The following is a 17373-nucleotide window of genomic DNA, read 5'->3' on the forward strand; positions in this document are numbered from 1 at the left end:
GAAGTAAACCCCACATATCGGGCTCCCACCCCCATTGCTAGGGTCTGTTCCATACAAGCATAAATTGAGTGTAGCGGCCACCTTCACGCCTCACATCAGTGCCACAGCCCCAGCTGTAATGATAGCCCTTTAAATTAAAAAAAAGACCCCCCTCCCCCCAATATATTGCCCTTTTTCCCCAAGGAAGTTGTCTCTGTCAATTTGTAAACAAACAAACGAGCCCCCACATCTTTTTGACTCTATCCCTGGATCTGCCTGCTTCCCTCTTGTGCCTCGACTTTTACTCTCAGGTCCCTCAAGTCTAGGAGGAGCAGTGCTCTGCATCTAAATGCAACCCTGCTGACCTATTCGCTCCACCCCGGGACTCACCCTTTTACAAAAACAACTATCCCTAAAAGGTTAAGATTGACCTTGTGATGCCTCTGGGGGAAAGCATGTCTGGGGTAGAGGGGTTGGGAGGGGGTGGAGATCCTGTGCTGTGAAGGTGAGTGAGGAACAGAAAACTAAAGAAGATACACAATCCTTCTTACCAGGGTGCTTGCTACATAAAATAAATGTAAATGTGTGTAATCCTTTAATCAGTAAATGTAAAAGCTGCTTGGGAGCGAGTGCATGCTGTAAGTGGCGGAGTCACGTGAACTCCGCCTTGACGGCGATTTATCCTTCTTGAGAGGTAATCTAAGGATGTCATCAACTGAGTTCTGGAGCGCATCCTTTTAATGGATGCTTAACATTTTTTTATAGGTATAGTCTGAATACTTATTGCTAAAATATATAGATATAAATAATGATTTAATTACTTTTTGCCACAAGCTGGGACGTCATATCACCATAAATACACAAGTGGCAACTCTGCTCCAACCAGGATTACATTCTGTGACTCTCTGGTCACACGCAAACATCTGAACTGACTGCATTAGCCAACTGAGGTTTTATAATATACAAGAGCGCATTTTCCCCCGATTCGTTTAACTTGCATTTATTTTTAGTTTAATTTGTTATTTTACAATTAACACATGTATATATATATTTCATATGCAGTTACCTGGTAGTGAAAAAATAACACAATAGTTACAGCTCTTCGTAGTCACATTTTTTACCTCTGCCACCCCACTCACTGATCCAGCCCAAGGGCCCTCAAGATCACAGTCCCCACACTTCCTTCTGCACTTCAACCTCTGCATGTAAATGAAGATGGCCTGGCAATGCAGCCACAGACCCCAAGGGGACACGCCCTACAACTAAAAGACCTCTGGCTTAGAGGGTGGTGGTGGGGAAGGTGAAGGGACAGTATCTACTGAGTTAAACAAAAATTATGTGAAGTTAAGAGGAAAGAACACTTTGCAAGCTGCCAGAAATGGGAACAGTGAGCCTCCAGCCTTATTACTCGAGCCTGGCTCATGTTCAGGAGTGGCCCAACTGTAATGGTGGAGGAGAGTCGGCCCACTCGTCAGAGAAAAACAAAACGACAACACAACAGTATCAGTATCAGACAACAAACAATATCATTTTATTTTTCTTTGGCCGATTCTGACTTGCGTGCAGGGCAGGCTGGCCCATGACAGGCAAATGGTGGCACTTAGAAGTGTGCATGCATGTTTGGTCGATCGTCTTAGGCCAGCCAAACATACATGCGTACTTCTATTTCTCAAATCCAGCTGTGTTCACAGCCAGGTTCGAGAAATTCCACAGGGTCACAGGCATTGTCTGAGCAGCAGAGCAGACCACTCAGACAAATCCTGGCGCTGCTCAGTATTGGCTGAGCAGAGGAGCAGACCACTCAGACCAATCCTGGCGCTGGTCTCCCGAAGCAGCGCCAGTATTAGCTGAGCAGGCGAGCAGACCACTCACACCAATCCTGGCGCTGGTCTCCCAGAGCATCTCCACTATTGGCTAAGCAGCAGAGCAGACCACTCAGACCAATCCTGGCAGCGCCAGTATTGGCTGAGCAGCAGAGCAGACCACTCAAACCAAACCTGGCGCTGCTCTCCCAGAGCAGCGCAGTGTTGGCTGAGCAGCAGAGCAGACCACTCAGACCAATCCTGGCGCTGCTCTCCTAGAGCAGCACAGTATTGGCTGAGCAGCAGAGCAGACCACTCAGACCAATCCCGGCGCTGCTCTCCCGGAGCAGTGCCAGTATTGGCTGAGCAGCCTCTGCATTCCCAGAGACTGCAGGGAGACTTCCGAGGCTGTGGCAGCTATTGGAGGCTGCTGGGAAAAGGTAAGTTGCTAAAATTATTTTTCCACTCCCACGCCCACCCATCAGTCTCCCGCACCCACATCTTCGTGTTGTGGCGGTTTACCACTGCTCATGTTGTCATGTTGTCAGCTTGCATTTGGGGGCAGGGAATTCACAAATTCAAATTGTAGATGAACAGCTGTAAAAAAGGTAGTTTTCCCCCACAGAATCTAAATTGGAGCCCCTACGTGGGACAAACTCCCTGATATGGATACCTACCTTTCGGTGGATTTTATGACTGCAGGCTCTTTACATGAAGAATTTCTGAAGAAAATTAAACTCCTATCTAACCTGGTACTGACTTGACTGACTATGGAAGGATGAGAGGCTAATGCCCGATTCAACCACTCTTGTCTACTGTTTACACAATGATCTCAGTAGTAACTGAACAAAAAAAGCAGCCAGGGAACGCAATGCCGCATTACCTTGAGTAATCACAGTATCAGTATACCCACACTGACCACCTCTCATGGCCAGCTGCTCATTGACCATACATTTAAAAACTTTTTTTCACAAAGAAGAGAGGCAACAAACACATCTGATTATCTTTTAGCAATGAGCGCAAATAGTGACTCGTAGATCCTTGCCACAGTGGTAGTTTTTTCTTTATTTTGATTCTTCATCCAGCTTACCAAAAATGCAGCAGACGCATTTCGCATTGCAAAAGCTTCCTCAGGGCAAAATTATTAGTTATCGACTTTTTTAGGATAGAGGCACAAATTTAGCGCATTGCACCAGGGTCTCTGGTGTAGTTTGTAGTCCTTCTCTTTTTGTGAGTTTCGATGCTTTCGTGAGTGGAGTTAGAGAAGGCTCACTCCCTTGTCTCTCTTTTTTGTGTTTTTTTCAATATTATCAGTTCACTGGTTCTCCAAAAAGAACTCCTAACACTACTTCAAGAACTACAGTAGACCATACTGGATCATGACTGTCTGTGCCGTACACATCCGCACTAGATGACCCCTCGAACCTTCAAGTAAGGGGTCTTTGTGCTCACTGCACCTTTGCAAAGTCTAGGAGAAATTCCGTGGACACAATACCATTTGTTTTTTTGTTTTCTTATGCACATAAATTATTTGCGAGGATTGACCAGGGGTTCCCGGCTTAAATGCATCCTTCGACTCTATGACGTTCTGGCTGTTAAAGTGGAACAAATTGACGGAAGCATATTTACAGACTGTCACTTTGGAGAATCAGTGAACTGATAATATTGCCCTGAGTTTGTAAGGTGAAACGCGTTGGCTTATTGTGTTGTGGATGAAGAATCAAAATAAAGAAAACACTACCACTGTGACAAGGACCTACGAATCATGATTTGAGCTGGTTGCTAAAATATACTCAGGTGTGCTTGTTGCCTCTCTTATTTGTGAAAAAAGTTTTTAAATTATTAATCACAGTACTGACACGTTAATCAGCTCCATAAAACATAGGTGTGCTTATTCATAATAATGTACCACATGTAGCATTATCATTGATACATCCTATCCTATGTAAGCAAATAGACGGAATGGTCCGTCACGGAATACATGGAATATTGGAGTATTGGAATATTGGAGTGCCATAGAGTTGAACTTAATATGAAAATCAGACATATGCAGCCAATGGGAAGTATGTAACTTTCATGTTATGACAGTGATCACTGCATATGCAAAGGCCCCTTCACCGCCCGCTTATTTATTAGGACTTGTGCCATGAGGGCTATGTACCTATACTGACAAATGGGGCATTACTTAAGAAAAGTTGTTTTCCAGTAAAAAAAGGATGTTGCTAGGGAAAAACATCAGGTAGAGTACTGGTTAAAACTGAAAATTGTAGTTAACCAGAAAATCCCACTATTTCAGAGAAAACACAAGGTAATGAAATCTAAAAGACTGAATTAATTAGAGCAAAGAAATAGAAGCTACACTTCATGAAAACCAAAGCCAACCAAATCAGTTTCCACTAGTCTAACTGAAATGTCAGAGAGCTTTTCAAGAGCAACTTCTTTAACCAAAATGAAGAATTTGCCTCTAAAGGACTGCTATGTATGTGGGCTATTTAAGCGCTGATGTTCCAACTATTTTTACAGCAGCTATAGTTTTTGTGGACCCACCTGCTGTTCCGGTTGTTGCGGCTCTTGTTGCAGTGGTTGATGCTGTTGTTGCGGCAGATGTTGCAGCAGTTGATGCTGTTGTTACAGCTGTTGTTGCTTCTGTTGTGGCAGATGTTGAAGCTGATGTTAATACTGGTGTTGGATCTGTTGTTGCAGGTGTATTTGCTGCAGTTGGTGGTGCTGCTGTTGTAGCTGCAGTTGTTGCAGAAGTTGTGGAAGGTGTTGTAGCTAAAGTTGTTGCAGCTGTTGTTGCATCTGTTGTTTCAGCTGTGGCTGCAGCTGTTGTTGTGACTGTTGTTGCAGCATATGTTTCAGGTGTTGTTGCTGCAGTTGTTACAGCTGTTTCTGCTGATGTTTCAGCTGTTGTTGCTGCAGTTGTTGCTACAGTTGTTGCAGCTGTTGTTGCAGCAGTTGTGGCAGGTGTTGTAGCTGCAGTTGTTTCAGCTGTTGGTGCAGTTGTTGCAGCTGTTGTTTCTGCAGTTGTTGTTGCAGTTGTTGCAGCTTTTGTTTCTAATGTTGCTTCAGCTCTTGTTGCGCCTGTTGTTGCTGCAGTTGTTGCAGCTGTTGCGACTGTTGTTTCAGCAGTTGTTTCTGCTGTTGTGGTGGCTGTTGTTGGTGCAGTTGTTGGAGCTGTTGTTTCTGCAGTTGTTGCAGCTGTTGTTGCAACTGTTGTTGTGGCAGTTGTGGCAGCTGTTGTTGCAGCTGTTGTTGCACCTGTTGTTTCAGCTGTTGTTTCAGCTGTTGTTGCAGCTGTTGTTGGTGCAGTCGTTGGAGCTGTTGTTTCTGCAGTTGTTGGAGCTGTTGTTTCTGCTGTTTCAGCTGCTGTTGCTGCAGTTGTTGCTGCAGTCGTTGCAGCTGTTGTTTCTGCTGTTGCTTCAGCTGTTGCAGCAGTTGTGTCAGGTGTTGTAGCTGCAATTGTTGCAGCTGTTGTTGCTGCAGTCGTTTCAGCTGCTGTTGCTGCTGTTGTTTCTGCTGTTGCTTCAGCTGTTGTTGCAGCTGTTGTTGGTGCAGTTGTTGGAGCTGTTGTTTCTGCAGTTGTTGCAGCTGTTGTTGCAACTGTTGTTGTGGCAGGTGTGGTAGCTGCAGTTGTTGCAGCTGTTGTTTCTGCTGTTGTTTCAGCTGCTGTTGCTACAGTTGTCGCCGCAGTTATTGCAGCTGTTGTTTCTGCTGATGTTTCAGCTGTTGTTGGTGCAGTTGTTGCTACAGTTGTAGCAGCTGTTGCAGCAGTTGTGGCAGGTGTTGTAGCTGCAGTTGTTTCAGCTGTTGGTGCAGTTGTTGCTGCAGTTGTTGCAGCTGTTGTTTCTGCAGTTGTTGCAGCTTTTGTTTCTAATGTTGCTTCAGCTCTTGTTGCGCCTGTTGTTGCTGCAGTTGTTGCAGCTGTTGCGACTGTTGTTTCAGCAGTTGTTTCTGCTGTTGTGGTGGCTGTTGTTGGTGCAGTTGTTGGAGCTGTTGTTTCTGCAGTTGTTGCAGCTGTTGTTGCAACTGTTGTTGTGGCAGTTGTGGCAGCTGTTGTTGCAGCTGTTGTTGCACCTGTTGTTTCAGCTGTTGTTTCAGCTGTTGTTGCAGCTGTTGTTGGTGCAGTCATTGGAGCTGTTGTTTCTGCAGTTGTTGGAGCTGTTGTTTCTGCTGTTTCAGCTGCTGTTGCTGCAGTTGTTGCTGCAGTCGTTGCAGCTGTTGTTTCTGCTGTTGCTTCAGCTGTTGTTGCAGCAGTTGTGTCAGGTGTTGTAGCTGCAATTGTTGCAGCTGTTGTTGCTGCAGTCGTTTCAGCTGTTGTTGCTGCTGTTGTTTCTGCTGTTGCTTCAGCTGTTGTTGCAGCTGTTGTTGGTGCAGTTGTTGGAGCTGTTGTTTCTGCAGTTGTTGCAGCTGTTGTTGCAACTGTTGTTGTGGCAGGTGTGGTAGCTACAGTTGTTGCAGCTGTTGTTTTTGCTGTTGCTTCAGCTGTTGTTGCGGCAGTTGTGTCAGGTGTTGTAGCTGCAGTTGTTGCAGCTGTTGTTTCTGCTGTTGTTTCAACTGTTGTTGTGGCTGTTGTTGCGGCAGTTGTTGTAGCTGTTGTTTCAGCTGTTGTTGCTGCAGTTGTTGCAGCTGTTGTTTCTGTAGCCATTGCAGATGTAGTTACAGCTGTTGTTGAGAATGTTGTTGCAGCAGTTGTGGCAGTTGTTGCAGCTGTTGTTTCTGCTGTAGTTTCAGCTGTGCTTGCGGCTGTTGTTGCTGCAGTCATTGCAGCTGTTGTTTCTGCAGTTGTCATAGCTGTTGTTGCGACTGTAGTTGCGGCTGTTGTGGCAGGTGTTGTAGCTGCAGTTGTTTCAACTGTTGTGGCTGTAGTTGTTGCAGCTGTTGTTTCAGCAGTTGTTGCAGCTGTTGTTGCAACTGTAGTTGTTGCAGCTGTTGTTTCTGCTGTTGTTTCAACTGTTGTTGTGGCTGTTGTTGCGGCAGTTGTTGTAGCTGTTGTTTCAGCTGTTGTTGCTGCAGTTGTTGCAGCTGTTGTTTCTGTAGCCATTGCAGATGTAGTTACAGCTGTTGTTGAGAATGTTGTTGCAGCAGTTGTGGCAGTTGTTGCAGCTGTTGTTTCTGCTGTAGTTTCAGCTGTGCTTGCGGCTGTTATTGCTGCAGTCATTGCAGCTGTTGTTTCTGCAGTTGTCATAGCTGTTGTTGCGACTGTAGTTGCGGCTGTTGTGGCAGGTGTTGTAGCTGCAGTTATTTCAACTGTTGTGGCTGTAGTTGTTGCAGCTGTTGTTTCAGCAGTTGTTGCAGCTGTTGTTGCAACTGTAGTTGTGGAAGGTGTTGTAGCTGTAGTTGTTGCAGCTGTTGTTTCTGCTGTTGTTGCTGCAGTTGTTGCAGCTGTTGCAACTGTTGTTTCAGCAGTTGTGGCAGCTGTTGTTGCAGCTGTTGTTGCAGCTGTAGATGCATGTGCTGTTACAGCAGTTGTAGCTGCTGTTGTAGCAGGTGTAGTCACAGCAGTTGCTGCAGATGTTGCAGCTGTTGTATCTGCAGTTGTTGCAGGTTGAGTTGCAGCTGTTGTTGCTTCAGTTGTTGCAGCTGTTTTTTCTGCAGTTGTTGCTGTTGTTGCTGCAGTCGTTGCAGCTGTTGTTGCTTCTGTTGTGGCAGATGTTGAAGCTGATGTTGCTACTGGTGTTGGATCTGTTGTTGCAGGTGTATTTGCTACAGTTGGTGGTGCTGCTGTTGTAGCTGCAGTTGTTGCAGAAGTTGTGGAAGGTGTTGTAGCTAAAGTTGTTGCAGCTGTTGTTGCATCTGTTGTTTCAGCTGTGGCTGCAGCTGTTGTTGTGACTGTTGTTGCAGCATATGTTTCAGGTGTTGTTGCTGCAGTTGTTACAGCTGTTTCTGCTGATGTTTCAGCTGTTGTTGCTGCAGTTGTTGCTACAGTTGTTGCAGCTGTTGTTGCAGCAGTTGTGGCAGGTGTTGTAGCTGCAGTTGTTTCAGCTGTTGGTGCAGTTGTTGCAGCTGTTGTTTCTGCAGTTGTTGCTGCAGTTGTTGCAGCTTTTGTTTCTAATGTTGCTTCAGCTCTTGTTGCGCCTGTTGTTGCTGCAGTTGTTGCAGCTGTTGCGACTGTTGTTTCAGCAGTTGTTTCTGCTGTTGTGGTGGCTGTTGTTGGTGCAGTTGTTGGAGCTGTTGTTTCTGCAGTTGTTGCAGCTGTTGTTGCAACTGTTGTTGTGGCAGTTGTGGCAGCTGTTGTTGCAGCTGTTGTTGCACCTGTTGTTTCAGCTGTTGTTTCAGCTGCTGTTGCAGCTGTTGTTGGTGCAGTTGTTGGAGCTGTTGTTTCTGCAGTTGTTGGAGCTGTTGTTTCTGCTGTTTCAGCTGCTGTTGCTGCAGTTGTTGCTGCAGTCGTTGCAGCTGTTGTTTCTGCTGTTGCTTCAGCTGTTGCAGCAGTTGTGTCAGGTGTTGTAGCTGCAATTGTTGCAGCTGTTGTTGCTGCAGTCGTTTCAGCTGCTGTTGCTGCTGTTGTTTCTGCTGTTGCTTCAGCTGTTGTTGGAGCTGTTGTTGGTGCAGTTGTTGGAGCTGTTGTTTCTGCAGTTGTTGCAGCTGTTGTTGCAACTGTTGTTGTGGCAGGTGTGGTAGCTGCAGTTGTTGCAGCTGTTGTTTCTGCTGTTGTTTCAGCTGCTGTTGCTACAGTTGTCGCCGCAGTTATTGCAGCTGTTGTTTCTGCTGATGTTTCAGCTGTTGTTGGTGCAGTTGTTGCTACAGTTGTAGCAGCTGTTGTTGCAGCAGTTGTGGCAGGTGTTGTAGCTGCAGTTGTTTCAGCTGTTGGTGCAGTTGTTGCTGCAGTTGTTGCAGCTGTTGTTTCTGCAGTTGTTGCAGCTTTTGTTTCTAATGTTGCTTCAGCTCTTGTTGCGCCTGTTGTTGCTGCAGTTGTTGCAGCTGTTGCGACTGTTGTTTCAGCAGTTGTTTCTGCTGTTGTGGTGGCTGTTGTTGGTGCAGTTGTTGGAGCTGTTGTTTCTGCAGTTGTTGCAGCTGTTGTTGCAACTGTTGTTGTGGCAGTTGTGGCAGCTGTTGTTGCAGCTGTTGTTGCACCTGTTGTTTCAGCTGTTGTTTCAGCTGTTGTTGCAGCTGTTGTTGGTGCAGTCATTGGAGCTGTTGTTTCTGCAGTTGTTGGAGCTGTTGTTTCTGCTGTTTCAGCTGCTGTTGCTGCAGTTGTTGCTGCAGTCGTTGCAGCTGTTGTTTCTAATGTTGCTTCAGCTCTTGTTGTGGCAGTTGTGGCAGCTGTTGTTGCAGCTGTTGTTGCACCTGTTGTTTCAGCTGTTGTTTCAGCTGTTGTTGCAGCTGTTGTTGGTGCAGTCATTGGAGCTGTTATTTCTGCAGTTGTTGGAGCTGTTGTTTCTGCTGTTTCAGCTGCTGTTGCTGCAGTTGTTGCTGCAGTTGTTGCAGCTTTTGTTTCTAATGTTGCTTCAGCTCTTGTTGCGCCTGTTGTTGCTGCAGTTGTTGCAGCTGTTGCGACTGTTGTTTCAGCAGTTGTTTCTGCTGTTGTGGTGGCTGTTGTTGGTGCAGTTGTTGGAGCTGTTGTTTCTGCAGTTGTTGCAGCTGTTGTTGCAACTGTTGTTGTGGCAGTTGTGGCAGCTGTTGTTGCAGCTGTTGTTGCACCTGTTGTTTCAGCTGTTGTTTCAGCTGTTGTTGCAGCTGTTGTTGGTGCAGTCATTGGAGCTGTTGTTTCTGCAGTTGTTGGAGCTGTTGTTTCTGCTGTTTCAGCTGCCGTTGCTGCAGTTGTTGCTGCAGTCGTTGCAGCTGTTGTTTCTGCTGTTGCTTCAGCTGTTGTTGCAGCAGTTGTGTCAGGTGTTGTAGCTGCAATTGTTGCAGCTGTTGTTGCTGCAGTCGTTTCAGCTGTTGTTGCTGCTGTTGTTTCTGCTGTTGCTTCAGCTTTTGTTGCAGCTGTTGTTGGTGCAGTTGTTGGAGCTGTTGTTTCTGCAGTTGTTGCAGCTGTTGTTGCAACTGTTGTTGTGGCAGGTGTGGTAGCTACAGTTGTTGCAGCTGTTGTTTTTGCTGTTGCTTCAGCTGTTGTTGCGGCAGTTGTGTCAGGTGTTGTAGCTGCAGTTGTTGCAGCTGTTGTTTCTGCTGTTGTTTCAACTGTTGTTGTGGCTGTTGTTGCGGCAGTTGTTGTAGCTGTTGTTTCAGCTGTTGTTGCTGCAGTTGTTGCAGCTGTTGTTTCTGTAGCCATTGCAGATGTAGTTACAGCTGTTGTTGAGAATGTTGTTGCAGCAGTTGTGGCAGTTGTTGCAGCTGTTGTTTCTGCTGTAGTTTCAGCTGTGCTTGCGGCTGTTGTTGCTGCAGTCATTGCAGCTGTTGTTTCTGCAGTTGTCATAGCTGTTGTTGCGACTGTAGTTGCGGCTGTTGTGGCAGGTGTTGTAGCTGCAGTTGTTTCAACTGTTGTGGCTGTAGTTGTTGCAGCTGTTGTTTCAGCAGTTGTTGCAGCTGTTGTTGCAACTGTAGTTGTTGCAGCTGTTGTTTCTGCTGTTGTTTCAACTGTTGTTGTGGCTGTTGTTGCGGCAGTTGTTGTAGCTGTTGTTTCAGCTGTTGTTGCTGCAGTTGTTGCAGCTGTTGTTTCTGTAGCCATTGCAGATGTAGTTACAGCTGTTGTTGAGAATGTTGTTGCAGCAGTTGTGGCAGTTGTTGCAGCTGTTGTTTCTGCTGTAGTTTCAGCTGTGCTTGCGGCTGTTATTGCTGCAGTCATTGCAGCTGTTGTTTCTGCAGTTGTCATAGCTGTTGTTGCGACTGTAGTTGCGGCTGTTGTGGCAGGTGTTGTAGCTGCAGTTATTTCAACTGTTGTGGCTGTAGTTGTTGCAGCTGTTGTTTCAGCAGTTGTTGCAGCTGTTGTTGCAACTGTAGTTGTGAAAGGTGTTGTAGCTGTAGTTGTTGCAGCTGTTGTTTCTGCTGTTGTTGCTGCAGTTGTTGCAGCTGTTGCAACTGTTGTTTCAGCAGTTGTGGCAGCTGTTGTTGCAGCTGTTGTTGCAGCTGTAGATGCATGTGCTGTTACAGCAGTTGTAGCTGCTGTTGTAGCAGGTGTAGTCACAGCAGTTGCTGCAGATGTTGCAGCTGTTGTATCTGCAGTTGTTGCAGGTTGAGTTGCAGCTGTTGTTGCTTCAGTTGTTGCAGCTGTTTTTTCTGCAGTTGTTGCTGTTGTTGCTGCAGTCGTTGCAGCTGTTGTTTCTGCAGTGGTTGCAGCTGTTGTTTTTGCAGTGGTTGCAGCTGTTGTTGCGACTGTTGTTTCAGCTGTTGTTGCTGCAGTTGTTGCTGCAGTTGTGGCAGCTGTTGTTGCTGAGACTGTTGTTGGTGCTGTCATTATGGTTGTCTGGACCTGTGTTCCTGAGAGCAGTCCTGGAGGGAGGGGGGACATGAGACAAAGATGAGAATGAGTTTATGTAAAGATGTCAAGCATTATCAGCACTGATGGGCAACAAGAAAGTTCATAATACCATGATACCCTCACATGAGAGTCTTTCTGTCTAGAGAAGCCAGGCCATGTGCAAGGGATGGCCACATGCCAGTTTATGACATGGGATGTGTGGAGTCCCATAGTGTTATACACTGACCGCTGCTAGGGCCAGGGAGGAGAGCAGACACCACGCCTGATTTACTGACGTGTTTCCGTAGCCTAAGACTGTCTTGATATATGCAAGGCCTTGTCTTACATTTTTAAGATTATCCTTGCTGGCTCAGCAAGTCTTCAGCTCTCTTTTCTGATAGTCCTAACACTGCCTTAGACCTGAAACCCCCTCTGTAAATCAGTCCTCTGGTATTTATATTCTCAGCACCTCATGTGCTGGTGAGTTCCTCGGGTGAGGGGTCTCACTGGTGAACCCCAAGAGCACGGCTGTCAGTGTGACTGAGCACCAGCGGTTATAGTTCGGTTTTGAGTGGACATATCCTCTTACAACCATGTCTTTCTTGGACTCCAGTACACATGTTTCCACTGCACTCATAGGTACTGACACTAAAGATCTCTTACTTGACCTATATTACTTTGTATGTGGCCTATACAGGTTCACTATGATAGTAACCCACCAGTGTTGAACAACGCCTCAAAGTTTCAGACATACAATATTTTCTATACTGTATTTTACTATATTTATAACATGTTTTCTTTATGCAAATGAATTAATATTCTCAATTTACTTTGCATTATTTTATTTTATGTGATTTTCTATTTAATGTGTTTACTAAAGGTAGTATACACAATTAAATAGAAAAATCACAGAGACATACATAAACACAAAACATTACTCATCTCTTCAGACAGTAAAATCAGAGTTCATTGCTTATTACAACTGAATTTACTAAGATATTTAAACGAGCAGCAACCTAATATTCATTCATTCTCTAACACACAGCCACACTCATTCTAGCTACTATCACACTATAAATGCACATCACTAGAGATTCGGCCCTCTGGGAAGTATCACGTTGTCTTGGAGAGATCTACATTTGTAATTGCCTACAGACACTACTTTATGATGGAATTATCTCTCATGGACCACTTCTCTGGGGCAAGCTTGGTCAAACTGCACTCATATGCACTGGTTTGGAAATCTGTGCATACGTATTGATGACGCTGCATGTGTGAGTGAAGAGGGTGGCGGTCCCTGCTGTTGACGGTAAGTGCGCAAATACTGCTCAAAGTGATCCCAGAGGTGCTGAAGAGAGCTCTGCGCCATTCTGAAGAAATTGTGCTGTGGAGAAAGAAGAACGTATGAACTTAGTGATTCCATACTAGGCCCTATGAGCTCAAGACATCATAGCTAGGAAACTCGGAGTGGTAACCCCTGCTTGGTGTCTTTCGGCCCTGTTCCTGCCTGTAACTGTACTGACTGGGTACCAGTTGGATGCTAATGCCTGTAGAAGGCACAATGTCTTCAGAAACAGGCATGGGACTCCCTTCTGCTCCTGTGCACAGGCACTAAATAGATGTATCCCTGATAGGGCCATATCATATGTTTGCAAACGTCAGTCAACAGTGGCATTTCATTTAGACCAAAGAGTGTTTTACATGAGGAATCCGTGTTTTCCTTTGGAGGTGTGGTGGTACTCCTCCTCAGGTACACCCTGGTTGGGGTAGAGTGGGAGAATATTCAATTCTGCCAACAAAGTTATAAGAGATTTTTAAGACTACATGTCCATAGGTTTTGTCAGACTGGGCCAAGCTGGCCACAGCAGGGCCCTGTGCTTCTTTATTGTTCTGAGACCGGGGACACAATGCTGATAGTCGGTCGACTCACAAGATTTCCCTCTATACCCTTGGACATAGGATACTAATGGGCCCATGTCTTCAGGGACCTGGCCCAAGGTCAGAAGGAAAAGGTTCATGCTCCTGGGAGACAGATTCCCTCTGCTTTTTCTCTTGCATGATCTCGCATCCTGTTCATCGCTTCATAAACCATCAGTCTTTCCCTGTAACCTTTTTTCAACTAAACCATTGGGGAGCCTACAGTTCAAGTACATTTGTCATCTTTCATTGCTGTAATTTAAAAGGCCTTTTTCTTTTAATCAAATTCCTGCAGGAGGAGTTTTTTGAGGTACAAGCCTCACGGGACCTTGTGACTCCTCATACCACATTTTGAGGTTTGGACTAAAGTAAAAGTTTCCAGTTTAGAATTCCCAGACATCCACTGAACCCCACTATTGGTGATGAGAACATTCTTTTTAGAGCTGTATGTTTATACCCTCATAGATACATCAATAATTGATGTACTGATGATGACGGGCTCTAATTTTTGCTTTGTGAAGATTGAACAACTATAAATGCTTTCAAGAATTATTATACTTATTATTTTGTTATGTTTGGGGTTTTGCAACATCTCATTGTAATGATATTACCACATAACTTCTTTGGAATGTGTTGCTTCTTGTTACAGCTTAGTAATTAACTTCCTCCAGGTAGATTCCTTTAACAAACTATTAGTGCAAACCAACTTATTCTGTCACTGTGGGTTGCTGCTGGCATTGGTGATGGGTAGCCCCCATTGGTGGGTTCATCTGTGTAAATAAAGGTGATGTTTGAGGGTTGCATGTTGCAGTTTGGTTACGAGATACTCTTCTATGGCTGGCCATCTAAGTGTTTCCTTAATACTGGAATTGAGCTTAAAAGGACTTTCTGTCGAAGCTGCTATCACCGCTTGAAGAATTATTGTGAATTTTTGTAAGGACAAATTCATCACGTCAGACCTGAAGGAACTTCTCCTTTGAGAATGGCCCGGAATATGGTAATGACATGATGAAATCAGTGCTGAAACGCCAATTTCTCGTGGAATATTTGCATTTTATTAGGGATAACGTAAAGTGCCACTGCCATTCTATATCCCAGAATTACAGCTATCAGTGTTCCTGGAAATTGTGGGTGCAAATTGGAATAAATGACTTACCTGTAATCCTAGTTCTCTTCCAGGGGAATACTACTCTTCAAAGTCATAAGCATAGAATAGTCCTGCACATGTGCAGGGACCCCGGAGCACCTTCAAATACTATATATATATATATATATATATATATATATATGTATGTATATATGTATATATATATGTATGTATATATGTATATATGTATATATATATATATATATATATATATATATATATATATCCTCTCAATTGTCCCCGTCACAGAGGGAACACTTCTGTTGGTGCCCGCGTTGTGAGACCGGGAGCGTGTCTCTATTGATTTCCAATATCAAAAAGTTCACGCGGCACACTTCTTGGCAGATAAATCACAATTTAATCACACAGGTCTTCAGCAAAACTCCTACGCGTTTCGAACAAACGTTCTTGGTCACGGCAGTGTTCTACAATTAGTCCTTCTTTCATTTCTCATTTTATGCTTTCACCTTGTATCTCGTGGCGGTGATGCATTATGGGCATTGTAGTTTCATTTACAGTTTAGTAACCCATTATTATTGTTTTAACTTTATTTACAGTTAATTTAAGTTGGGCATTTATGTGGGGAGAATTCTAAAGACTCAGTCCCAGCTAATACGTATTTGTCCTTTAGTAGGATATTTATTACGTATTATAATTCACCTTTATGTGTTTAATGTCGTTTGCGCTTTGTTATGCGCTACGATCTCAGGGATGTCTGATCCTTAGATTGAGTTGTTACTAGGGCTGAGTCTTTAGAATTCTCCCCACATAAATGCCCAACTTAAATTAACTGTAAATAAAGTTAAAACAATAATAATGGGTTACTAAACTGTAAATGAAACTACAATGCCCATAATGCATCACCGCCACGAGATACAAGGTGAAAGCATAAAATGAGAAATGAAAGAAGGACTAATTGTAGAACACTGCCGTGACCAAGAACGTTTGTTCGAAACGTGTAGGAGTTTTGCTGAAGACCTGTGTGATTAAATTGTGATTTATCTGCCAAGAAGTGTGCCGCGTGAACTTTTTGATATTGGATATATATATATATATATATATATATATATATATATATATATATATAGGTAATCTCAGTAACCACAGCACCAATCACAACACCCAATACAGTGTTGGAAAGGGCAGTTGCGGCAGAAGGACATAGGCTATGCAGACGGCCACCATATTTTATATATATATATATATATTTATTTTTTTGCAGAGTTTTATATAGGGCGAACTTGACCCTAACTGAATCAGGTATCAGAACGCTTTACATAGCACCAGTTACGTTACATGAGGACACACATTCATTTTTGTTAGGCACGTGGGGATTAAGTGATTGGCCCAGAATCACAGGATGTTTGGCGTCGTTACCAAGACTCGAACCCAGGACCCCAGGTCCGAGGTCGAGCGCCTTAGCCGTTAGGCCAACTCCTCTATACATTTAAAAGGTAAAAGAACCGTGCCAGGGGAACACGGGGGAACACGTGCCTGCTAACATCAAACAGGCCTGCATCTGGGCCTCAAGCGGGGGAACACGCAAATGAGCGTGTCTGCGTGGACAATTACTGCAGCCTCTCCTACTCGCTGTCACTCAACTCTCCCATTAAACGGATTTATCCGCGGCTGATAACTTTCTCATTCAACGACATTAGACGCGCCTGCTAACATCAACCAGGGTTGTAGCCGGGCTCAGGCGGCCGATCACTACACCAATTACATGCGCCTGCTAACATCAACCAGGGCTGCAGCTGGGCCTTCTCTGTCCCTATTCTAATGAAACAAAAAATGTTGTCTACCACGAGATTTTAAAATAAATTGCCCTTGCCAAATACACACATTACACACACTCTATTTCATACCCGGACAACGTCGGTATGGGCTGCTTTGGAAGTAAAGTTGCCGTTTGAATTAATATTCCAGCACGCATACCAGGAGCGTGTGAAAGGACCCGTTCATAAGAGTCCGAGGGTGTTCTGGTGAAATAATCGAAGTTAGCCAAGGTATTGGAGGTACTTTCGGACCGCCGCATGAAACCTACCCAGCATTTGGTCGTTTGCACTGAAGGCAACCCGGAATGGACGGAGGAAAACAGGCACTGCTCTACGTTTTCCATGACCAGCACAGGAAGAAGTTTCAAAGAGGCGAAGCGTGTGAGGGACGTGAGGAAGATCGGATTTTACATTTTCGGAGAAATTGGGAACACAGCACCCACCTATACAAGGCATTTGACAGCTGTAACCAAGGAGCCCCATCGACAGCTTGAAATTATCCAGAGACTTCTGGGCAATGTAGTCAGAGGTATGGGACTACAAAAAAAGACTGTGATCGCAATTGGGGCCAGCTGTACTCCATGTTAAAAGGAGGAGCCAGGGAGTTTTTAATGAGGGTGGAACCCATTTCCGTTACAAAGGGCATCTTACGAAGACCTGAGCGTCGAAATGCATCATGCCTGCTGATTGTTTGCATTAAAACCGATCTTCCACACCGTTCCCTCTGTGTTCTTTTGGTTGCTTTGGAAGTAAAGTTGCCGTTTGAATTAATATTCCCGCACGCATACCAGGAGCGTGTGAAAGGACCCGTTCATAAGAGTCCGAGGGTGTTCTGGTGAAATAATCAAAGTTATCCAAGGTATTGGAGGTACTTTCGGACCGCCTCATGAAACCTACCCAGCATTTGGTCGTTTGCACTGAAGGCAACCCGGAATGGACGGAGGAAAACAGGCACTGCTCTACGTTTTCCATGACCAGCGCAGGAAGACGTTTCAAAGAGGCGAAGCGTGTGAGGGACGTGAGGAAGATCGGATTTTACATTTTCGGAGAAATTGGGAACACAGCACCCACCTCTAGAAGGCATTTGACAGCTGTAACCAAGGAGCCCCAATCGGCAGCTTGAAATTATCCAGAGACTTCTGGGCAATGTAGTCAGAGGTATGGAACTACAAAAAAAGACTGTGATCGCAATTGGGGCCAGCTGTACTCCATGTTAAAAGGAGGAGCCAGGGACTTTTTAATGAGGGTGGAACCCATTTCCGTTACAAAGGGCATCTGACGAAGACCTGAGCGTCGAAATGCATCATGCCTGCTGATTGTTTGCATTAAAACCGATCTTCCACACCGTTCCCTCTGTGTCCTTTTGGTTGCTTTGGAAGTAAAGTTGCCGTGGAATATATAGACCATATATATCAC

The 17373-nt window shown here is 44.8% G+C and overlaps 1 protein-coding gene across 1 annotated transcript in view; it reads right to left on the bottom strand.

Moving 5' to 3' along the window:
* Positions 1–9123, bottom strand: part of LOC144803910 (uncharacterized) — a 151657-nt gene extending 142534 nt beyond the window's left edge. The window contains exons 1-2 of the mRNA XM_078671884.1: positions 8124–9123; positions 4329–8072 (exon numbers count right to left, since the gene is read on the bottom strand). Of these exons, the coding sequence (XP_078528010.1) occupies positions 4329–8072; positions 8124–9123 (4744 nt within the window). The remainder of the gene's footprint in view (positions 1–4328; positions 8073–8123) is intronic.
* Positions 9124–17373: the final 8250 nt, after the last annotated feature.

This window comes from Lissotriton helveticus, chromosome 1_2 (assembly GCF_964261635.1).
Source record: "Lissotriton helveticus chromosome 1_2, aLisHel1.1, whole genome shotgun sequence".
Taxonomy (NCBI): Eukaryota; Metazoa; Chordata; class Amphibia; order Caudata; family Salamandridae; genus Lissotriton; species Lissotriton helveticus.